General features: G+C 45.7%; 1 protein-coding gene across 1 annotated transcript in view; it reads left to right on the top strand.

The window, feature by feature from the left end:
- PLEKHH1 (pleckstrin homology, MyTH4 and FERM domain containing H1) overlaps positions 1-25,647 on the top strand; it is a 380,707-nt gene that overhangs the window by 72,663 nt on the left and 282,397 nt on the right. Inside the window, exon 2 of the mRNA XM_085627151.1 lies at positions 5-174. Within this exon, the coding sequence (XP_085483277.1) occupies positions 49-174 (126 nt within the window). The 5' untranslated portion in view covers positions 5-48. The remainder of the gene's footprint in view (positions 1-4; positions 175-25,647) is intronic.

Here is a 25,647-nt window from a genome sequence, read left to right as displayed (position 1 = left end):
GTAGGGGCCTTCTGAAGGACCTGCTTAAACAAACCAACGACTTCCACCATGGCGGACCTAATGCTGGAGAGTAGCAGCTGCGTGGACTGGCAGAACCGCTGCCTTGCACTAGAGACACAACTCTTCAAATTTCGACTGCAAGCCACCAAGATCCGAGAGCTTCTGGCGGAGAAGGTAAGACCAGGTAGCTGGCTTCATATAGTCATTGTTGACAATGACAGGAATCATGATACCTTTGTCTAGTTGCAGATGAGTGAAGTAGTTCCTAGAAAGACCAGTCCAAGCGGTTTTTGTTTCGAACGTTTGGAAGCATATTTATGTAAGAGGGGCTGTTATTTGTGACTTGGAAGCTATCCAAGAGAGTAGTTTTTCACTGAGGGAGCCAGTGATTCACTTGTGAATTCCTTTGGTGAGACACAACTCCAGTTGATGGTTCTGCTGGAAGCACCAAGCTCTTCTTGTCGCATCTGGTGTAGTGTCTCCTTTTGTAATTCCATGGACTCTTCCAGAAGTCTCTATGGTGGATCTTTTTTTTCCTATGGATGGCAGAGGGACAAGATTTCACAGACTGATATCATCTCCTTAAATAAGGACTTTTTAGCTGAAATATTTAATTGCACGTTTTGTTAATTCTTTACAAAACCCCTTGCAGAGTGGTTAAGATAACATTACTTCCGCACCAATACTTCTTAGTCACCCTCTAGAAAAAAGAATGGGGAGTCTACGCTTGCTCTTTCACCAGCCACCAAGATGTCAATATCGCTACTGCAGATATTTTGTAAAAATGTTCGACATAACTTTGCCATTACACACATCATTTCATTATGTACTTACCATTGACTCTGACCATCAGACTACTGACTGCAACTAAAATATTTGGTCTTAAATGTACTTGTTTTTCTATTGTAGTGGGGCCAAATGCTTAAATATTTTTTAGAATTTGTTCTATATGACCCTTTGATCACCTCTGCTTCCACTTGTAAATATTAGTCTTTGGGTTTCGGAAATTGGCAACTAAGGCCCTGAATACGATGGCGATCGTCTGGATTGTTGGCCGACATTGTATCGGGCAGGTGACCGTCCAACAATGAGTCAGCAGTTCCACCTGCCCTATTATGATGGGACTGCCGTGCAGGCAGTCGTAAAGTCCTCTTTTCTTCTGCGGCTTGTGCTGCGGACCAGGAAAAGGGTCGCATCACTAGCCGAAGTAGAAAAAGACACTTTGTGCACCTTCATGCACCGTGTGGCACTCAGTGCATGGATGTCTGGGGGAGCACTACATGTGCCCCCACAGCCACTTAACAGTGGCCTATGGTGACGGGGGCCCTGCATCGGGCCCCCTAAGCCCCTTTCCGTCTGCCTCTTTATGGTGGTGGGACCACAATGAACAGGCAGTTGGAAAGGGATATACTAATCCCTAGGGCGGTTCCTGCACAGGCACCTCCTCCATTGTAGGGTTAGGAATCTGACCGCCGTCCTGACAGGATCTTTAATCGTGACGGAGGCGGCGGTTCTACCCTCTGACCTCTGCGGTCTGACCAGCTGCATTGTAATGCAGTGGTCGGACCGATGCCCTGGAAGGCGGGCAGACTGCCACCCTCGACCTGTCAGTGGCGGTCCGCCCGCAGTCATAATGAGGGCCTGAGTGTTAGGTACTTGCTGTAACATACTAAATTGTAAATAACAAGGCATTTTATTCATCTGTTTTGAAAACCAACACATAAATAAAAGGCATTGTCATTTACAATGCCAATAGCTCCGACTCTCACAAATGCGACACCTATTGAATTGAAATTTTTTTTTATGCAGCTGAGTGTTAAATTTGCACAGCGCATTGCCATTTGTATGAGCAAGCTGACAAAAAAAGAATGTTACTGTGTGTAGTGAAACTGGTGCTTATGTAAAGCGGTGGAGATCACTTTGTATAAAGCTTAAAAGAATCAAAAAGGCTTGGGAAATCAATATACAGGGGAAAGAGGCCTCGTCCTCGGAAAGGGGGGGGCAAGTGGGTGGGTGAGATAGTGTTGGGCACGGCACGGGAGGTCAGGGAGATGTCGTGTGCAAGTTGACAAAAAAAATGTGTTTACCTTGTGCAATGACTTTCCTTATAGTACAGAGTAATAGCCAAGGGCAGCTGCAGGCCTTTATGTGCACAATGTGTGCCTCCCCACTCTTAGGTGTACGGCTACCATTGGCTAGTACTCCAATAAAAAGAAAAGATGGCAGCTGCTATAGTTAAAGATGACCGCTGTGGCAAAGTAAATAAAGAAAGGAGCATGGCCGCTATAGTTAAAGCGGACCGTGCTGCCCGAAAAATAAAATGTTGATGAAAAGGTGCTTGCTAGTTTTGTAAATATGACGCGCCGCCATTAGTAAAGAAGCTGGCTATGTAAATATGATGCAGCTGCCATTACTAAAATATGTTTGAAGCTGACTCCGTGCTGCGTTACAGGATAGCATGTCGAGGGTGGAATAGGAGAAAACCTTCAAGAACATAGTGCTGACAGACTAAATAAAATCTACTGAGTAACAGTACAAGTAAAAGGGCTAGTCTTCATGGGAGGTTACAAATATAGACAAGGTGGTACTAAGGAGGGACCACTAAGCCTGTTCATGAATCAAAAGCAACCATTTAAAAACCACATTAACAGGAGCCAATTGAAAAGATGTTCGGAAAATGGGCGGAGCCTCAAGTGCATACCTGAATGCAGCATGCCTCGCAGAGTAGAGCATGCGCTGCCCAGGCTCGACCTAAAAAGGAGTCAAGATGATGGGAGTCTGGAAGCCCAGACCGAAGTGATAGCAAGTCAGCAGTAATTCAGCTTACCACTAACAATCCTGATGAATGAGATACGGCACAGGTGGTACTTTATTCGATTGTCCAGGAGTTAGCCATTCTCTAAACGAGGCCCTCAGCAAAGTGCCTGTTTTCTTAGCATGGAACTCCTGTCACACCTCTGTACTGCTTGTAAAGGGCAAGCCCTCACGAAATGACCTCTGGGACACTGCTAAAGAGGGTAGAGGTTCTACAGTCCCTAAGTGGGATGCAGACATCACAAGTATTCTACCTCAATACCCTAAGTACTAGGGGGCCAATAGGGCTAGTGAGATCCGATACATATGCTGAAAGATGATCAAGTTTCTCGTCTTACCTGGGACCAAGCTGTTGGTCTGCATCGGTGATGTCCCACTGCACAGGGTTTCTGAGAAAAGAACCAAGGGGCACATGCATCAAGACATGCTTTTGCGAGTCCTTAATTGAGATTATTAAAGAATCGCAATTAAGGACTCGCAAAAGCCTATACATGTAGTTTAGCTATAAAAATAGCGATTCCTAAACATTCCTTAATTGTGACTCTCAATTTGCGAGTCGCAGTTAAGGAATGGCTTCCCATTCATTCCTATGGGGCTACAGGCCCATAGGAATGAATGGGAAATTGCATGCGCAATTTGCGAGTACCAATAGGTACTCGCAAATTGCACATGCAATTTCAAGGATGTAAGGGGGTCAAAAGGACACCCTGTTGCACCCCTGAAATTGTGATGTGCACCCATGTGCGATCCCAAACTGCCGATTTTTGCAAATCACACTGTTTGCGATCACAAAATTCCTTGATGCATGTGCCCCCAAGAATCTGTGCGAGGCTCAAACCGAAGACCTAGGAGTCACCGAGACCCGGGTCAACTGGCTCTTATCATTCTACTCCTTTAGCAAAAAAACTCAGTAGCCACTGTATGCCTCCTTTCCTTCCCGAACCCATGAAGCAGCAGGGCAGAATCTAGGCCTCCATGTGCGGTTCGCCCAGAGCAGCTTTAGCCAGGATTTTTCAACTGATTTACATGCCGAAAATATCCTCGTCGCCATCTTTGCTTTAATTATAATAGATGTGCAACATGTAAATATTAACTTAGATTTTAATTCAATTATGCTTTTCCTGCCTTTGTGTACATTATCTGTAATTATTCATCGTTGTGATGTTAAACGAGCCTGGAGTTAATTTGGCTGTTTAGAAACCATACTTACTTCTTGGAATTTGCATATATATTTTGCACTGCATATTTATACTTTTCTGTTTTCTTCCTGTTATTTCTGGTGGGAACACTGAAGCTCTGTCTGTTTTATCTTTATTCATTTGGAGGTTTGGATCCCCGAGATAATTGCTGTGTTTCGCGTGATGCCTCGGATCAGTAATTCAGCTTTAACACAAATTCCATCTTTCTGCTGAACGAGCTCTCGGTGCATCCAGCCTTCATATGATTAGTTAAAATAGCCTCTGATTCTTTCTTCTGTATCAAGGTATTCCCCCTATATTGTACCCCTGCACTTCTTTGCCCTCAGGTGCATGATGTTTGCATTTGGCTGCCTGCTCGGTCTCCAACTGTTTATTTATACCGTGGCTTAAAGTGCAGCAAACTCTTGTAATGCCTATCTGTCTGGCGGCAGCCTTTGCCTTTACCTTTGCAATGGTTGTTTTGTCTTTCTTTTTTTTTTTTTACACTTTGAAACTATTAGAAGTTTAACCTAAATTGAGTGCGATTTATATCCAGTGACTTGTAATATAATTGGCTGTTAGCTTGTGGTACAGCGGACTACAAATACTGTAGTAATGGGCACAAACATTGTCTGTGCTTGTTAGAAGCAACAAATGGTAGAAATGGTACAGTAGCAGCAAAATATATATATATATATATGTTTGCATGTTATACATGTTAAAACGTTATATATATATATATATATATATATATATATATATATATATTATCTACTGGCGGTCGCCAGTAGATAGTTATAGTTACAACCTAGTTTCCATAGGAAATCTCAAAATTCTATTTTGAATAACTTTGGCGCCGGTTGACGAATCCTCGCGAAATTTTCGAAACTAATGGGGCGCTCCGCTCAGCTCCTACCCTGAAAGTCTCGGGGTGATTCGTCAAGTGGGGGCCGAGAAAAAAGGGGGGGTCCCAAAACGCGTTTTCCCCATGCATTTTTCCATAGGACCTTTAGACACAGCTACAGCCCGAACGGCTGAACAGAATTACTTGAAATTTGGCAGAGAGGTAGCCATAAGGTCAAGGAAGTGCCTTTTGCAGGTCTGGTGTAAATCTGTTCAGTATTTCCTGAGAAAATAGCATTTAAAAGCATATCAATATCTATACGCGCGCACCGTGCGCGCACAGTGCGCGCACCCTGCCGTGCGCGAGCGCAATTCTGATTGGTTGTTAGATGTCGGTATACATTCGAATCAGTCAAAACCAGGAAGTGTCGGCCGCCATTTTGTCTCTCGCAGTCTGAGGGGGTGAAAAACAAAGGTGGAGAACGTGAAAAGGGGGCAGAGTGGACAGTTCCTGACCCCCTAGCCTTGGTCAGGGGGTCACAGAAGGACCCCCAAGGGAGGAAAAAACAAATTATTTTTTTTTTTTAAATCGCGAGGTACGCGCACCCTGCGCGCACTGCAAACAGTGGGTGCTCGGTGCACGAAGCGCACCGAGTGCCCACAGAGCGCGCACGGTGCGCGAAGCGCACCGGGCGCGCACGGTGTAAAACCTGAAAAAAAAAAAAAAATACATAACTTAGCATTTAAAAAACCGTACAAATTCAATGAAAAAACCATAGGTTTCACACACGTTATAGTTACGAATTAGCATTTAAAAAACCTTGCAAATTCACTTAAAAAACCATAGGTTTCACACATGTTATAGTTAGCTGGACATTTCACTTGTAAAAAAACCAATGAAATTCCCCCGTTATAGTTAGTGCAGGCAACTATAACTCACGCGACCGCAATCCTCTGCTGATGACGTCAGATATTACATCACTGATGACATATGTGTCTTTCTGAAAAATAAATATTTGTAATACATGTATAGCTAAAGATTAATGGAAGAAGACATGGGTAAATAAGTGTCTAAATACAGTGATGTAATATCTGACGTCATCAGCAGAGGATTGCGGTCGCGTGAGTTATAGTTGCCTGCACTAACTATAACGGGGGAATTTCATTGGTTTTTTACGAGTGAAATGTCCAGCTAACTATAACATGTGTGAAACCTATGTTTTTTTAAGTGAATTTGCAAGGTTTTTTAAATGCTACTTCGTAACTATAACGTGTGTGAAACCTATGGTTTTTTCAGTGAATATATATATATATATATATATAACGTTTTAACATGTATAACAGCATATTGTACAGTCATATGTAGTCTGCAATGGAAAGAGAAAGAAAGTGGATGCATTTTGACAAAAAGCGATAAGCGTCTCATGTTCTAGGCAGAAAACAGCGCCAAGAGCCATTCTAATAAGTGGGGAAAAGTTACGATGCAAACAAACAATGATAGAACTTTACTGGAAGACAGCAAATACCACTATAAACTGGAGCTATGACCTCGTCTAATGGGCTGGTTTGGGGACGGGGGGTGGGGGGTAATGTGGGGTGCAGAGGCAGGTTAATTCGGTACGGTCATGAGCGATGGAATTGGTAGTTGCGGGCCCCTCTGTTAATAGGGCCAGAGAGGGATTTTAAAGTGCCTGAGAGATCGCGGTAAAAGTATAGATTAGTGGTGATAAGATGTAGAAATAGCAAATTTGTGCCCCTCGAAGTGCAAGTCTGTGTGGGGGAGTGGGACACAGAAGTAATGTCAATGGCTGTTATCCATCAAGCAATGATCCTGGCATGGAAGGTTATAGTGGGAGAGTATCATGGTTTTGAGCGCAAAATGCCTCATGGCGTTCATCCAAGCTCATTGACTGTGGGTATTTAGGAGTCCGTGTCAAGGTCAGCTAGCTCCTTCACCATCAAGTTTAACCAAAACCATTACTAAACAGAAGATGCATTGGCAAAGCCAAAAGATGGCAGCCAATGTCAGATGGGTTGATTTTGCCAGTGCTTGTTTTTACATTCACACAGTGGCACCATGGCTTTAGCAGACCTTCGTCCTCTGCGGGGCTTTCCTTTAAATTCCTTTTTCAGAAGAAGCTTGGAAAAACATGGGGCCTTGCTCTTATTCTTGGGCAAGCCTCCACCCAATTTCAAAAGCCTAGATACATTTTTAATGTTTAACATAAACTTTCTGCAAGCTTCAATTAAAAGAAACTGCAACAGAAGAGGTCCACAGGGTTTGGCATGGGTTGGATTTCTGGGCTGCAGTGATTTTTTTTTTTCTGATTTATGAACCCCGCAGTGGACTTTTGACTGATATTTTCACATTTTGTAAAAAAAGATAAAGGCAGATGTACTGCCGGCTTTGAAATCGGAACACTCGTCTCCATATCAAACGCTTTAGAGTTTATTTCTTTAAATTTTAGATTGCAGTAAATGTATATTACACGTTTAAGATTTATACTGACTTTTGAAAAGAATTGGAAGCCAAGTACAGTTGTGGTAATCACCGGAGCATCGTTAACCACAGGACGTCTAAAGCCAATCTTTTAGGATCCGCTTAGGGTGGGAGTGTGCACTTTTTGCCCAAACCTCAGGTATTGTGTTTTTTTGCCTAGCACTGGAAAAAAGTACATCCTCTGTCAATCCAAAATGTGACCTTGAGTGGTACAAAATCACTTAGACAGATTTCTGACTTGTAAATAAATGCCCCTAAACTCTGCACAGAGTTGGCGTTGGCTGTAGTTGGCTTGCTGCTGCACTTCTATACCATGCACCAAACTTGCAATCATGCATTACTCTAGCGCCGTGATATCCTGTCGATTAATGTTACGCTCTAAAAATAAATAAATTAAGACAAGGTGTCATCATTTCATTCCAGTTGCGAATTATTTGTGTACGGTTAATTTGCTGCCTGAAATGGATACGTTATCCAACCTCTTCCTAAAGTTTGTGACCAAGAGCCCTGAAAGCAGTGCTGGCTCTCAGTACAAAAAAAGCTGCTAAAAGCGTTTCTGCAAAATAGCAGATTTTGCACAGAGGAGGTTGTGCAAAAAAAGTAGGTTTTGCACAGAGGAGAAGACCATGCAAAACCTACTGTTCGTTGAGGAGGGCAAAGCCGGTTCTGATGGGTCAGTGGACTACAGAGGGCAAAGCCGGTTCTGGTGGTCAGTGGACTGAGGAGGGCAAAGCCGGTTCTGGTGAGTCAGTGGACTGAGGAGGGCAAAGCCGGTTCTGGTGGTCAGTGGACTGAGGAGGGCAAAGCTGGTTCTGGTGGGTCAGTGGACTGAGGAGGGCAAAGCCGGTTCTGGTGGTCAGTGGACTGAGGAGGGCAAAGCCGGTTCTGGTGAGTCAGTGGACTGAGGAGGGCAAAGCCGGTTCTGGTGGTCAGTGGACTGAGGAGGGCAAAGCTGGTTCTGGTGGGTCAGTGGACTGAGGAGGGCAAAGCCGGTTCTGGTGAGTCAGTGGACTGAGGAGGGCAAAGCCGGTTCTGGTGGGTCAGTGGACAGAGGAGGGCAAAGCCGGTTCTGGTGGTCAGTGGACAGAGGAGGGCAAAGCCGGTTCTGGTGGGTCAGTGGACTGAGGAGGGCAAAGCCGGTTCTGGTGGTCAGTGGACTGAGGAGGGCAAAGCCGGTTCTGGTGAGTCAGTGGACTGAGGAGGGCAAAGCCGGTTCTGGTGGTCAGTGGACTGAGGAGGGCAAAGCCGGTTCTGGTGGTCAGTGGACTGACGCAGCCCTTCTGGAATGTCTCTTTCACCCCATGGTCACGGGTTTGAGTCCCGTGCTTTCACCCTCCGAGTCCCATGCTTTCACCCTCCCTCCGGGTTCTGGTGGGTCAGTGGACTGAGGAGGGCAAAGCCGGTTCTGGTGGTCAGTGGACTGAGGAGGGCAAAGCCGGTTCTGGTGGGTCAGTGGACTGAGGAGGGCAAAGCCGGTTCTGGTGGTCAGTGGACAGAGGAGGGCAAAGCCGGTTCTGGTGGGTCAGTGGACTGAGGAGGGCAAAGCCGGTTCTGGTGGTCAGTGGACTGAGGTGGGCAAAGCCGGTTCTGGTGGTCAGTGGACTGACGCAGCCCTTCTGGAATGTCTCTTTCACCCCATGGTCACGGGTTTGAGTCCCGTGCTTTCACCCTCCGAGTCCCATGCTTTCACCCTCCCTCCGGGTTCTGGTGGGTCAGTGGACTGAGGAGGGCAAAGCCGGTTCTGGTGGTCAGTGGACTGAGGAGGGCAAAGCCGGTTCTGGTGGTCAGTGGACTGAGGAGGGCAAAGCCGGTTCTGGTGGTCAGTGGACTGAGGAGTGCAAAGCCGGTTCTGGTGGTCAGTGGACTGACGCAGCCCTTCTGGAATGTGTCTTTCACCCCATGGTCACGGGTTCGAGTCCCGTGCTTTCACCCTCCCGAAGCCCTTAAAATGTGATCCATTGATGGATGACAGTGCACCCCAGCCTTCAGCTCCAAGTTGTGCCTCGTGATGAACATGTGCTTCGCAAATACACAGCTTATGTTTTAAAAGTTTCTATTAGACAAAATTGCCCCCGAGCTTTTTTGCAGGAATCTTTTCTGGTATCGAAGCTTTGCTAATTGGGGAAGTTGTTCAGTTTCACAACACTCCCTCTGTTTAAATTGCACTTTTAAACCGTTTACCCCTGACGAGGCGTCGAGGCACTTTACGGCGAGTAGCTCGGAACCCGGGAGCCCAGAGTTAGTGGTCATTCCATTAGTTTTTGTAGGTTAATTTCGCATGCTCACTCCATGCATTCACGCCAGTTTCTTTGTGGTACATTTTTGCGACATTATCACTTCACACCACCTTACTGTCCATAAAGCTTATGTTTGGCGCATGGCAGAAGTCCTGCCATGCGCCAAACAGAAGCTTTACGTCAGTGGTGGGTTGTTGCGCTAATATTCCCGCATTTGCTGTGTTCTGGCGTTTTATTCTCAATACAAGACCTCCTTTCATGAACTAACGTGGGAACGGCTGGTGCAAGGCGAAGGGAAAAACCTTGAAATGAAACATTTCTTCTGGTTGAGCCTGGAGTAAATAATTATTATCTCCCAAGTTGCAGGACTCCCCAAGAAAGAAGAACGCCCACCCCCAGCTGTTCTTTGATGTGCTCGGAAGTTTGTCGTCTGTGGTGGAGGATCACCCGTAGCGCCCAGACGGCCAGATAGCAGGCAGACAGCTGCGCCGCGGGGGATTACAGACCACCCCCGGAGCAGCGAGCAGCCTTGAAGGACCCTCTGCTTTCTGTTTATCCTTAGCCACGCCCACTCAAACCTAGAAAAAGAGCAGCTTCTTAGCCAAATATGCAGATAATGAATGATTCTGAGGCTTACTGAGAGGAAACCGAGAGTATGCATTAAAATCCTTAAACACATGTTTAAAGAAAGCTGTTTAACAAATACAAAATGGGGAACACCTACTGATTATGTATAAAGTCCACTTTTATTTGTCCTCCGCCTCGCCCACAAGCCTGCACCCCCCCCCAACCACTACCACCACCACCACAGCTGCTGAATGTAGGAGGTGACAGAAAAAAACACTGCACCACCTCGCTTGCCACACACGACTAAGTTGTCCAACCACTTGTCATAAATGTCACATAGTATGATATGCGTGTATGTATCTACATCTATGTATAGATTTACATATGCACAGATATGCACACAGTTAGTTGTAAATATGTTGAGCAAATATACCTGTACTTTATAGGTGCCCCCACCAATTTTATCTGTGGCCCAATGTATGCCTCCTCCCAACACCCCCAAAAATTCTCTCTGACATTTTAGGGGGCACACACCCTCACACCCTTTTAAAGGGAAAAGTAATGCCCCGGTTACTTACCGGTAACCTTCATTACTCCGAGTATAGTCTTCCTCGCCACATGAGTTCCCGTCCCGTCCTCCCTGTCTGGCTATCGGCTTCATGTTTATGCTTGGTAGTTTCAGGCTGATGGGTTCGGCTGGCCCGCCTCTTATAGAGGTCAGGGTGTAATGGGTCGGCCATATTGGGAAGGGATGAGAGGCTGACTTTTTGCTTTGGAGGGTTCTGGTGTTGAGCTGAAGCTCACTTTGTTAGTCATGTGGGAGGAAGACTAATGAGGAGGTAATGGGGTGTGAGGTGGGGGGTGGAGGGGAGCGGTGAAGAGGATGTAGAACTACAGGAGCTGCAGACTGTGGAACCAGGCTCGAGTCTCCGCGTCGGCTCAACATCCTGTGATTCTGGGCCAATAACTAAATCTCCCCATCCCTAAAAAAAAAAAATGTGTCCTTGTGTAATGTAACAGGTGCTCATCATGTAAAGCAATTCAATCCCTTCAGGTCGGACTCGCGCCATACGATTAAGGAATAAGGAAAAAGGCACCAGAAGCCGTTGGCCCAGTTGTTGGCAGTGGTTTTCTTGCTTTTTCCGTCATTTATACCCCCTCCTAGTGTAATGGCCGCAGTTTGCATTGTTTACATTTTGAATGTGAATAAATATCAGTTCTTCGTGTGACAGATTAGTCCAGAAATACAAGTGGAACAGAACATTGCACACATGCCCTATACATCTTAGCTGTGCTTTACTGGCCTGTCACGAAGCCCCGGCAGCCTTGAAAACAAAGCCAGCCTCCTACAGGACACACTAGACTGAACTTCATATGAGGGAAAAAAACACGCACTGCGCACATGAGGCCGAATGTACACATCTGTCCGCAGTTGCAAGTCCTGTGATTGCTGTCTGGCTACAAAAAACTCAGACTGCTTTGCACCCTCTTCCCTCGGCTTTAACGACTGGCCTGTAAATCAGTCCTTGACCCGGAGGGCCGGGGAAATAAGCCCCTCCCCTCCCCTTTCGGAAAAGGAAACAATTATGCTAACCCTGCTCTTAAATTTGTTTTGAACTTTTTCTGTGAATGGCGCGGCAGCCTGGCCTATCGGGTTACTCTGTAACCCAGGACCGAGGCTTTTGTTAGAGCGGTTTCCTGGGAGGTCAAAGGTCAGTCTGTTCCGTGTAGGAGGGGAGGAGGAGATTGCGGTGCAGAGGGTGCGTTTTGTGGGACTGGGATAGGTTTACACACCACATGCTGTTGTTTTCAGACTAATGGCTTTTACAGTTGTCTTTCTTTTGTTCGACTTTAGTGAAGATTGGTTTTAGTTTCCTTGAAAAGAGTGAGGCGAAAGCAAGCATGGTTTACCCTGAAATGCTTCCTTGTCGTGGCCAGAAAACACCCCAGATCTCTGGGCTTTCGCTGCCCTTTCGAAATGTTCCAATTTGCAGGCCTTAAAATGAAAGCAGCAGATGTAAACAAACATTGACAAAGGCAAGCGTCGTGCTGCCTGCCATGCAACGAGCATTCAGGCAGTAGGCCAGACTTGCATTTTAAGCCCAGACTAACATATATATGTATATTTTGAACATGTGAGAGGGGGTGATCTCTAAATTTAATGTGTGGTGATTTAGTGTACTTTTGAGATGTAAAACATTCCACCTGGCATTTCAATGTAAGATCTCCAGAGGAGGCAGAATGATGCACCTAACAGCTGGGGCTGGTTTTTCTTTCACCTTTATAAGTGGTATTTTAATGTCCTGGCTGGTACAATAATTAGGAAAATCACCTGAAGCCACTATTTTTTCCCCTTTTTACATACATTCCAATAGACCCGATTCAGGCAGGAGACGTCCGATTTCTGAAGCCATAAATGGCTTTATTTTGGCTGTCTCCCGCTTGAAATTGCCTCTGCTTCAATAGAAATCAATGGGAGAAGAGCATTCTCCCAATTGTGTTTATTTTTTTAATCTCCCTCTTTTTCCTTCTAAAATTTTGGCTTGCATCTTATTAGAGCATTCTTTAAACCATGAATAGAAGAAGAAAGCTCTTTTAAATGTTTTCTAAAACTGCCTTCACGGCCCCTGTCTGATAATTGAAGTAAACATAGATGGAAAGGCCATGTTATTCATGAATACAGATGGTTTTATATAACATTCTATTTAAGTTTCATGCATTGCCTTTGCAGAATCTTTAAACATGAACAAAGTGCTGGTTTTTTTCTCTGGGAAAAGTGCAACCCTTACAGCAGCTAGTATCCTAAGATGAGAAAGGAAATACCCCTATGGTTGGAGCCAAGTCCATTCTTAGTATATTATAACAAATTGGTTATGACTCTTTTCAGAAGAGCGGCTAATCTTTCACTTTGTGTTGCTACACTTAGGAGCATAAAGGCTATACCATTACTGCAATTAATATCACTTTTTAGGAGACCCACTATACTTTCAATGGAACATTTCTGCAAATTTTGGGAAAAACGAACTGTCTCCGTGTGTATGTATATATGTATATATATTATGGTAAAGTACAGCGCTCTTCACATGGGGTAAGATCTGAAAAGCAGTCTGTGCCCTATAAATTAAGCACCAAGTAGACAGCGATGAATGCTGGGCCGCAGATCCAGTGAGCTCCATGGTCGTAGAAGGTAAGCTTTTTTGGGCGATGCTCTTGGATTTGAACTGGTTCTACGTTGCCACGTTTACGTCCAGCAAGCGCAGAAGATAGCCACGTGGGCCTCATCTTTGTGTGGTCTTGCATGGGAATTTGTGAAGCATGAACCATGAAGCTATCACACACCAGTGGTTCTGCCTGAATCAGCACAAAGCCGGGCTTGTCTAAACTGGCTGACAGGGCTTCATTGTCCCATCTGAGGATCAGACTGGGAAGGGGCTCTGTAGGGCTTTGGGGGGCTTTGATCTTTTTTTTGTCCCGTGAGGTGCTGAATGTGAGCTGTCAGGTTTGATCTCTGTCTGGAAATACAGATCTCCCCAATAGACCCCTCGCAGCACTGGGAGTAAAATACTCCTATTATTAATTCACAAAATAAACGTCAGTCCAATAAAAACAAAACAAAAATGTTTTCTGGCAGTGCCAATTTTTAATTGCTTCATTTTCTACCCGGAAGTGGTTGAGTAAGAGTTAATCATATAAAATGTATTCTTATAGCCAACATTGCATTGTATTATATTGGTATTTCTTTAGGGATGTTCGTTCCACGGAGGCTTGAAGCGCTTTCTGGGTTGTTGAGTTTTGTAGCTACACTTTATGTACGATTAATATAGAGCTTTGTAGCCTTGACGAGACCAGTGAGCACTCTGATTAGCAACAGGATCCTGGGCTTCATTCTGGTGTATGATTGATTGACGGGTGGTGTTTGTAGTTTAGCCGGTGTGGGGAAAAGGTTGGGTGCAGTGCAGTGAGGTTTGGAGCACGATAGAAGTGGTGCATATGGCTTCACGGCACATACGTATTGGTGTTGCAGTGAGTGTAAGAATCCGTACATGTGTGCGTTTGTGTATTTATCGTTTTTGTACTTACCATTTTTGTCCATAGAGCTTGTTAAAAATGGTGCAGTTATTGACATCTGTGTAGACCGCTGTTTAGTACACTACAATGAGCGCCACAAGGTTGTACAGGCAAACGATGATTTCTGGTACATCCAGCAGTGCTGTCAGTTGGACAACCACCTGATAGTTGTGACAACTTTGGTGTGTGCTTTGAATCCTTTACGTTGGATCTCAACCTGAGATCATGACCTGAGCTTTTATATGATCTTAAGGAAGTTGTACTGGTAAGTTTGGGGATTTGTAATCCGTTTTTAAGAATTGTTGGTGTTTTCTGATTGTTCTAATTCTTTTTTAAGGCATTTCATAGTTTACAGCTTTGTACCAGGCAATTTATTATGTCTATACCAGGTTCTTCTTAAAAGAGGGATAATAAACAGTGCTGCTGTTGGTGACCTAAAGTTCTTCGTTTGGGTGCAGAATTTGAAATGGAATTGTAGCAAAATTAGTAAATTGCCATTGATTTATCTTGGGGCAATGCAGAGGAGGTTGAAGGATATGCATCTTACACCAGGAAACCGATGTAGGGCTTAAGGACAGGTGTGAGGTGATCACTTCTATTAAGGCAAAGAATTTAGTGGCAGCATTCTGAATTTCTTGAAATTTGTTGTTTAGATGCTTTGCAAGTCCAATTTAGAGCCTGTTGACCTAGCCTAAGCATGATTTCACTAGGTATGTTGTGGGTAGGGACTGTAACCCATTGGGTTAGTTGCATTGTTGCTAGGTGTATTACATTTGTTCTAGAAATCTCACAGCTGGTGGTGTCTAGATGGACTTTAAAATCCAGAGCACTGAGGCAGTTAGTAAGCTATTTTCTGCTGCTAGTCGGGAAGGGACTGTATGAACTGCGTGGCTGAGCCGGAGGAGGGAGTGGGGGAGGGGGCAATATATTATCAGAGAACCTACAAATGGGAGAGAGCTCAAGAGCAAATGATGCACACTCGCTTCCTTCAGCTCTTCTTTATAGATAATGGCAACTTCCCCTCCCCTTTTTCCTTCTCGGTCAAGTCTAACAATTGCGTATCCCGAAGCAAGGGTCATTGCGAGGTCCGGCATTGATTCCTCTTGGAGGCGGGTTTCAGTTGGGAACAATGCTGTTGGTTCGTTCTCTTCTTAAAAGGTCAATAGGTCCAGACTATGCTTGGATAAGGACCTGCAGTTCATTATATATAACGGCCAATGCTGGCTGTGAACGCCTTCTTTTACGGTGTTCTTTTCCATATCTTTATGGTTTACCTTACCTAGGTTCATTTGACATTCCCCACATATTAGGTTATTCATACCTGGATTTAAGGTGTGGTCGCATCTCGTCTCCATTTTTCCATCCCATGCATAGCCGTAAATTTACGGCTGTTGCGTTGTTCTCCATTGTTATTCGATGGTTATGTTTTAAGGAGTTGCCATGTGCACCCTTGCTGTTATTTTGTATGGCTCACCGACACCCTGGTAGAGTTACGCTTTATACAAATGTGAAATAAATATAATATAAATAATAAGATAAATATTCTTGCTCTTGTTTTAAATGTGATTCCTTTCACCTTGACTACTCTGGTTATGGGTAATTACCACAGAGATCAGGGTGAGGGGAGAAGGATCTCGCCCACCCAACGCATGTCTACCCACCCATGTGAAGATGTGCAGATGAGAGAAGTTTTCAGACGTTCGCTTTATCGCCGGTTTGTGTGCTACATCATGCAGTTTCATTGCTGGCACTGTCATTGATGACGTTTGCTGTTGATATTGGTAAGCATATATCATGCCTCTTAGACTGGCAGTGTGGTAGCTGTGTAGTGTCACTCCCACGAACACAGGTTCTGTCTGTAATTCTGTCTTCTGTGGCTGCATGGAAGCATTGGTGCTTCCATACAGCCACACAGAGTCTGTGGCTTTTTGTGTGTGATGTGTGACGGCATGAGCTACCGTGCAGTATGGTGTTGAATGATGTGCTATTTTGCGCTGGTTCAAGCAAGATGTGATGAGAGATGGTGTAACATGATGTTGAATAGTTGTATATGATGTAGTACAGTATTATGTAATTTAACGTGTTACAGGGCGTTTCGGTGTTGGGTAGCTTCATGTAGGGAGCAGTGTAGTATGATATAGTATATTGTGATGTAGTATGGTACATCGTGTTGAGATAGTTGATGGTGTAGAATGTTGTGATATGGTTTTGGAAGGTGTGATGTCATAGGACTTGGTATGGTGGAATGTGGCATGGTGCTTACTCGTGAAGTGAGGTGTGATGTGGTATATCCACGGTGGTATTGTCATTGCCCTGTGGTGTGGTCATGACTGATATAATGTACGGTGTAGAATCTTGCATTCTGTTGTATATGTGATGTTGGAGGGGGTGAAGTGATCAGGTGCTGTTTGAAAGTGATGTGATGTTTGAAAGTGTTATGTGGCGTTGCATGGTGTGATGTTGTTTTGGATGCTGTTATGTGGTGATATCCTTGAGAGCAATATAGGAGTGGTGTGCAGTTGTAATCTACGGTATTTTTCAAGAGCGCTGTGGTGCTGGATGTCGTTAGTCTTGCGTGACATATTAAGATGTGGTATGTATGATATTATGCAGTTATATATACGTGATGGGACAATGTTCTGTGGAATGAATTGTCGTCAATGCATGGTTCATAGGGTGAACTAGAGTGATGTTATATGGTGTAATAAGATGCAAGAAGATGTGGTGTGGTACAGCGGGAGTTTGAGGTGGTAGTATGGCCAAATTTGCCTTTTTCTCAGAAGAATGATCGGACAGATTATATGGTTGCTAGATAAACAAGATTGGCAAATCCAATAGGTCTCGGCTATGTGAGACCTATTGGCTTTGCCAGTGTCTTTTAGCCATGTTGTACAGCAGCAAAGTTAGTGGTGGGGCGTAAAGAACATTGTCATAGAGGAGAGTGGGATAGAGTAGAGTGACCTCAGGTGGAGTTAAGTGGCGAAGGGTAGAATGGGGTGGCATAGAGTAAAGTGATGTGGAGTGGCATAAGTGGGGTGGGGAGGCGTAGAGGGCCGTGGCATAGAGTGCCAAAGAGTGGCTTTGTGTGGAGCGGCGTAGAGTGGAGAGAAGAGTATAGTGGCATAGAGTAGTACAGTTGTGGGTGTAAGTAACTAAAACGTCAATAGACATGGAATAAAGAGTAAAAGCAACATAGATAGTAAGCCATATGCCTGTGTTAAAAGTAGGAAAGCACATTGACTGTTCATGGATAATACCGAAACGCTTATAAAATAAAACAAAATAGTACATTGTAAAAAGACGAGGAAGAACACATGTACGTGATCCATGCTCCACAGAGAGGCTGACACAAGTAAGGAAGGGAAGCCTAAAAAAATCGAAATATTGCAAATGAGGGACAACAACAACAGCTAATGATATACTGTGGGCAGGTTGTAAGCCCATCAAATTGTAAACTGGACGTCTTGCTGTGTAGGCAAGACCTCAAAATAGGAGTCCCGATGTGAACATATGAAACCTCACCAAAATATGGTAGCATTCACAATAGAATTGCCAGAAGTTGAGTGGAGTGGAGTGGAGTAGAGTGACTTTGGGTAGAATGGTGTAGAATAGAGGAGAGTTCCATAGGGTAAGGTAGGCTAACGTAGGATAGAGTGTAGTCACATGGAATGGCGTAGAGTGGTATTGTATGGAATGGAGTAGGATAGTGCAGTGTTGAATAAAGTAGAGTGCAATGACGTTGAATAGAGTGGCATACAGTGGGGTGGCAAAGAGTGTTGTGGAGTAGAGGGGTGCTGAGTGAAGTGGCTTAAAGTGGCATGGAGTAGAGTACAGTGGCGTAAAGTGGAGTGGCATAGAGTGCAGAAGAGGGACATAGTGTGGAGTGGCATAGAGCAGCGTGGAGTGGTGTAGAGTGGCATTGAGAGAGTGGCATAGGGTAGAGTGGTGTGGAATGGTGTAGCGTACAATAGAGTGGAGAAACCTCAGCTCCGCCGACCTCGCCCTGGCAGAAATCCCTCGCATCCAGAGAGCCAGAACGGGAAGAAGAGCCTTCTCCTACATTGCGGCCAAGACCTGGAACGAACTCCCCTCAACATCAGACGTACCCCCACACTGCAAGCATTCCGGAAGAGCCTCAAGACCTGGCTGTTCGGATGACACAGAGCTGCTAGATAGCCCCTGACCCCCCGCGCCTTGAGACCCTCACAGGGGAGTAGTGCGCTTCACGAATCCCTGGTTGGTTGGTTGAGTGGCGTAGAGTAGTACAGTTGTGGGTGTAAGTAACTAAAGCATCAATAGATACGGCAGATTGGGTGAAAGCATCATAAATAAGAAGACATATACCTGTGTAAAAAGTAGGAAAGCACATTGCACATCCAGGAATAATACTGAAACACTTATTAAATGTAAAAAAAATAGTGTGTTGCAAGAAGACATGGGAGACAAGAAAGAACACATGTACTTGGTCCAAGCGCCAGGAGGGAGCCAACACAAGAAAGGAAGAGAAGCCTATGTGAGCTAAGCAATGAAAGATTGCAAATGAAGTACACCAAAAACAACTAATGGTATGCGGTGATAGAGGTGGGCAAACCAACAAATGAACAGGGAGAACTTTGCCCTGAGATGTTTGCTGTGTGAATCATCGCATCAAATCAAACATCGCAGAAAATATGACCGCCTCTTCAAATTTTTAAAAAGGGTATTTCTTTAACATGTCGAATCGTTGACATGAATATGTCACATTATAGCATTGCACTGAGAAGTAGTTATCAAAAGAGATCTTTTTTTAAACCTTAACCATCAGTGAACTAAGCAGCAAGAGCGTTGTCATGTAAACCCTATAAGTGGCTCAGATTATTGCAGAGCAACATTATAGTCTATTAAATCAAACAATAGGTTTTGTACTACTGGTATTCTGAATTAACATATGTGAAAGTGCTTTCATACCCGATCATGAAGAAAAAGAAGTTGGTGAAATAACATATGTGCCTAAGATCACACAATTTAAGTGGAGAAGCCACAATTTAGCTAGGGTTTCTTGTTTTAGTTTGCACAAATCCACCAGTAAATAGGTATATATCTGTCTTTCCTTATGTTAAGGCAATTATGTTAAGGCATTGTTTTTACCGGTTTGTGCATTTTTCTCCAACTTTTGTGTAGCAAGAACTCAATCCAAGTTACTGGAGCGCTTTACATGAGCACCAGTTGCATTACATAAGGTCACGTTCATCGTTTATAGGCAGGGGGAGATTAACGGATCTGCCCGGAATCACAGGATGGTAGAGCATGTGCCAAGACTCGAATCTGCTTCTGCAGGTCCAAAGTCAGCAACTCTGGCTGTAAACGCCACATCCTAGGTAGAGAGACGGAGGCTGGCAGAAGCCACATGAAAGCTCGGCTCATTATAGGCTCGAGGTTGCAACAAGACCTCGAGCTGAGCCAGCTTTAAAGGCTCGAGCCTGGCTTGTTTTCTGTGGCTCGCCCACATTTAGCTGTGATCGGGTTTTAAGCCCACTGAATTGTAAACAATACGTCTCGCAGCGCAGCACATGTGCCGTGTAGGTGAGACTTAAAAATAAGAGTCCTTGTGTATATATGAGACCTTGCAAAAACGTGGTAAGATTCATGGTGCAATTGCCAGATGCAAAGCTTGTTAATAAAAATGTAAGGTGTTTGACTGATGAAGGGTGGGTGGACGGGGACTGTATGTGAACATGCAGGGATGACCCTCTCAACAAAAGGAAAGTGTCTGGAAAGTAATTGATTACAGAACAGACGTCACACTCGATACCCTTTTGTAATCATTGACCAGCAGTGAAGATTACCTTCTGTGCAAACAGTCACGTTCCCACAGAGCCAGGTTTCCATCTCACTGCTTCCGGGTTAATGGGTAATTCTGGTCGCCAGCGGTTCCGGCATCCGAGGCGGCCTCCCATTGAACTCTCTAAAGTTCTCCCGAGTCTTTTTTTAATGTCTAAAACTAGGTTACCTTTCCGAATATTACTTCTGGAGTGGTTTATCTCGGAGTGTTGGTATCCACAACAAAGCCCATTGGTGCTGGAGAACGGCTGCCCGAGCATCCTGGTGATAACTGGTCCAAAGGGTCTATCCAGCTGCTGGGTACCAGGAGACAGGACAGCGTTTCACTCGCCAGCTCTGTTGACTTGCAGGAGGAACAGACATCAGCAAGTGCTGGATGAACTGGTTGGAATAGATGGCAAGGCAAAAGCAGCAAACAAGGGCACCCAGGCACAAGAAAACATGGGCTGGGCGGGAGGGCAGGACGCGATACATACCGGAGAGACAGACAGGTCTTGTGGACACCACTGTTTGATGGCAGGACCCACCAGAAGAGGATGGCTAGAGCAGACCTCGAGAGCGTGACATGGGGAGCGCTCCTGAATGGCATTACACTGACACCAACAGGAGAGGGTGGCAGGGGCAAACCTGCACGGCAGCATCCGGCGGGTGCAAGTCCAGCAATGTGACGAGAAGGCCCTCTCCCCTCTCCGGAACTCTGTCTGTGACCGAGGGAAGCCGGCTGATCAGCCTGGCCGCTCTAGGAGGAGAAAGAGCCCACGAGCACGTTTAATACCAGTCACAAATCACTATGCGTGTGCGAGCGCAGCCTGACCCCCTCTAGGGTGGTTTCAAGGGTCGTATCCTCAGACGTTTGGAGAGGGTGGGACAAAAACTGAATTTTGGGGCACGTTTTACTGCGTGTTTGCTAAAAAGCCATAGCTTTTAGAGGCAATAATTAATGTTCCAAAACCTACAGTGTTCCATCGTACCCAGGAGAAATATTTCTCAGCAAAAAATGAATATACCTGTAAAGATTGGTGTGCTTGAGTTAAAAACTAAAAAAAACTTGAACGTGCAGCACGCTCAAGTCTGTGCTGAAGAGAAGTCGTCACCCTCATATGTGATGCAAATGTATTGGGGGTGGAGGGATGAGGGAAGCCTATCGAAATCCAGATACCGAAAGAATAAAATATATTTTTTTGATAGATAACATTCTGTTAGCTTCTCCATTCCACAATTCACGGAAGGTTTACAGTCAGGGATTCAAATTGTCTCAGTCATGTAGATTATGCTCGTTATGCTGTACGTGAGCAGGTCCCAGAGACTATGCAGGACAACATTCAAGTAATGAGCCCCCCCATACACCCCTCCCACAACAACAACGGTACCCTTAGGTGAACTAGTCTTATACGTGTACACTGCTCTGTCCAGGGGCCGTGGTTGCCGGCCACAAGGCTCAAGTCGGATTCCTTTAAGTTGCCCCCAGGCCTGGCAGATTCCGCTGTGCTCGTGTGGGCACCCCCTGGCCGCATAGATTGGCCTCTCGAGGCTCATGCAAAGATCCAGACCCTTCTTCCACTCCTCCAGAGATGGGGTCCTGTATCTTTCCATGTACTAGCAGTGCCCTGTTTAGCTATGACTACACCTAGCCACAACAGAGCCCTGTTGTGTCTGTTACTATCTCTGTCTGTTGTGATAAGTGGTATGTGTCCTTGGGAAGTCTCCAACACAACACCTCCCCCCGACAGGCGAGCACACCCCCTCCAAAGTGAAATGAGCATTGCACAAATCCAAACAGTGTGCAGGAGGTCTCCCTGATGGGCCAAGGATCGCTGACAAAGCGGCCAGGTGATCGGGCGGTCTCCCTGATGGGCCAAGGATCGCTGACAAAGCCGCCAGGTGATCGGGAGGTCTCCCTGATGGGCCAAGGATCGCTGACAAAGCCGCCAGGTGATTGGGAGGTCTCCCTGATGGGCCAAGGATCGCTGACAAAGCGGCCAGGTCACCAGGAGGTCTCCCTGATGGGCTAAGGATCGCTGACAAAGCCGCCAGGTCATCAGGAGGTCTCCCTGATGGGCCAAGGATCGCTGACAAAGCGGCCAAGTCACCAGGAGGTTTCCCTGATGGGCCAAGGATCGCTGACAAAGCGGCCAGGTCACCAGGCGGTCTCCCTGATGGGCCAAGGATCGCTAACAAAGCCGCCAGGTGATCGGGAGGTCTCCCTGTTGGGCCAAGGATCGCTGACAAAGCCGCCAGGTGATCGGTAGGTCTCCCTGATGGGCCAAGGGTCGCTGACAAAGCCGCCAGGTGATCAGGAGGTCTCCCTGATGGGCCAAGGATCGCTGACAAAGCGGTCAGGTGATCAGGCGGTCTCCCTGATGGGCCAAGGATCGCTGACAAAGCCGCCAGGTGATCAGGAGGTCTCCCTGATGGGCCAAGGATCGCTGACAAAGCGGCCAGGTGAAGAGGAGGTCTCCCTGATGGGCCAAGGATCGCTGACAAAGCCGCCAGGTGATGAGGAGGTCTCCCTGATGGGCCAAGGATCGCTGACAAAGCCGCCAGGTGATCAGGCGGTCTCCCTGATGGGCCAAGGATCGCTGACAAAGCCGCCAGGTGATCAGGAGGTCTCCCTGATGGGTCAAGGATCGCTGACAAAGCGGCAAGGTGATCAGGCGGTCTCCCTGATGGGCCAAGGATCGCTGACAAAGCCGCCAGGTGATCGGGAGGTCTCCCTGATGGGCCAAGGATCGCTGACAAAGCGGCCAGGTGATCCATTCCGTCCATCATAGTCTGTCCAGCGTAAAGTAAGCTCAGTGTGTAAAAAACTGTTTTAAATCTTATGCACACGACACGACGGCCATCGTACACTTTCCCTGTGCAAATTAGCATCCCGTTACAATTTGTGTGCCAGAACTCAAAATACCATATGAATTTCTGCCATTATATGTGTATCCGTGTTACTTAAATATTCTCAAGAACAGCAGATTTTATTGGGGTGCTGCTCTTGAATTCCTCTGTGCTGCCTGAGTAATACGAGGGTTCAGCTGTTTTACTGCTCCCCATGCAGCCCTCTCTTGGAGGGTCACTGTTGCTGACACTGTGCCAAGGGGCGGCCCAGGGTGCAAGTGCTTCTTCTCAGGGGTTCACATTCCTCGCTGCCTCAGAACACGGGTTTTGCAGACTTGGACTGAGGATAGTAGTCCATCGGGTTGCAGACACTGGCAAGATGGCGGTGTCCGGAGTGCAAAGCTCTACATGCAGGAGACAGTCCAGTGTCCCAATACCTCAATAAGTAAAGCGCCACAGCAAGGCTCAAGAACAGGGCCCTGGTTTGTGATGCACCATCACCAGGCCAGAGCCCTTAGTGTCCTTGTTGGTACAGCGCCTTCGCTTGGCTGGTGGCTACCGTGCCGCAGCGTGCAGAGCACAACAGCAGGCCATGCCGCTTGGGGTGGACTGTACCCAGAAGGAGCAGGGTCAGTACTGATTTGCATATTGCAGACTTCCGGCAAGTGTGGTGCATAATAATTAGAATAATAATAGGTTGGATTGCCACCAGGGTTTGGTAGGATTATTTTTTGCCTTTATATTGCCTGGTAGTAAAATCTGAACCTGTCCCTTCCTTAATTTCGTTCTAAATGAAGTGATGCACATGTGTGAGATTAGAAGCTCGGAGATTCCACCAAGTTCTCCTCTGCACTCATAGTGTTTACATTTTTCGTGCTCATGCAGAGTATACAGTTTGTTATTAGTTTTATTCGGTTGAGAACCATTGAAGTACAAATGCAAACAAGTTTATCAAGCAAGGCTGAATAAAGCACAACGCATACAAGTGCAGGAGGAGCCTACCTGACATAGCAGATGCTGAATAATGAATCATAGGTAAAAGACCTTACCTTAAGCGCCAGCTTTAAACATTGTGTGACCCGGTCTAGGCTCTGGATAAACCGCTGTAAATATAGAAAGGTTGCTCTGCAGTTAGTGATCCGCAAAGTGCCCATCCCGCCGGGGGCGATAGAAGGGGAATGTGCTGTAACCGCTTGAATATTATAATAAATTAGGTTCAAATATACTTGAAAGCAGCATCAGACAGGGCTCTAATCCAGGGCAAGATTTGATCAAAACAAAAGTCATTACTGTAGGGTTTTCAACTTCAGATACCACCGCTGCACAACTCTTCTTTTCATGAATGCTTTTTTTGGACCATAGTTTATCAGATTTAATAATGTTCATGGGGCTGAGAAGCAGTTCTGGATTACCTAATTTAGGACAAACGTACTTTACATAACCACTTAACTTTATCAGAAGAACCCAAATGCTTACAACGCAGGATCATCTCCTGGGTCAGAATGGCCACAGGAATAAACCAAACTTAAATCCAGTAGAGGGGGGTGCGGGCAGAAATTTCATAAAATGTTTTAATTACTCTAGTCCCAGCTCCTCATGACAAATAAAGTGGGGAGGGGGGGTCTCAACAGGAGGCCAACAAACTTGCAAGATCTGTTTTCCACAGCATGCAGAGTTAATTTGTGGGTCCCCTTACTCCTTCACTATATGAAGCAACTGATGCACATTTACTGTTGGAAATAATCTTCATGCACCTAAAGGGGTTATTTCCCTATTTTGGAGAGAAAGTAAAAACTGCAGTTTCATTCCATTAAATCCACGGAGACAACAAACTGCTTCACCTGGATATAAAAGCATGCGGACAAAGTTGGAGCCCACCCTCTGGGTGTCTTGTCCACCACCCATCCGATGCCTTTCTAGTAATTAGTATAGATAGCAAACAGAATGGGGGCTAAAGTATAACCCTGGTGGATACCTGTAATCAAGTCACAACTATCAGGGTATCCACACCTGGTCCAAACCTCATGTAGGCAGGTAAGTTGCAACGGAGGCGACTCCAAAAAGCAATCCTTAACTGACTGACCGACCGGAATTTCGACCTGTTCACCTTATGGAAGGCGAAGGAAGGCCTACAAAAGCGAAATGCAGGGAGCCCATCTAGCCATCGAAAGTTTACAAGACAGCAAGTGGAGGTTCAGACATTGTTCCACGGTTCCCAAAACTATTCTAAAACCACCTTGACATTCAGGCATAATACTATGGGAGACAGACCACACTAGAATTCTGCCCATCACTATTCTGCCCACTTCTTTAAACCGAGGAATCAATAAAAGAGATGGGTTTATAGCATTTAAGGCCACGCCTGTCACCCTTCCCTTCTTGAAATGTGTGACAAAAATGACGTGGTCCAAGACTGAGGATTGTTTTCAACACATGTGGGGTACAAGACATTCAACAGTTAAGAAGTTCTACTCAAGGGCACCAGGACTCATCCAGTCCGGAAGCTTTGCCGGATAGACAATTGTTGAAGGCTTCTTCAACTTCAGCCAGAGTAAAATTTAATCTGTTGGGTGTTTTGATAGAGATTTGTACAACCACTAAAACTATGGATCAGCCTAAAGTCGTTCACGCATACTTCTGCCTTAATATGTACACCCACCCGATAACGGTCATCACCGCTGTGAAAATAACTAGCATTACTTACTCTCCGAAAAGCAGCAACGCCATCTGTGGCACAAGATGTGCTTACAGTTTCTCAAGTTTTATGTTTCAAGATGAGCTGGCGTTACTA

The sequence above is a fragment of the Triturus cristatus genome, chromosome 9, assembly GCF_964204655.1.
Source record: "Triturus cristatus chromosome 9, aTriCri1.1, whole genome shotgun sequence".
NCBI lineage: Eukaryota > Metazoa > Chordata > Amphibia > Caudata > Salamandridae > Triturus > Triturus cristatus.
Note: the sequence above shows the minus strand (reverse complement) of the source record. Positions and strands in the feature narration are given on the sequence as shown.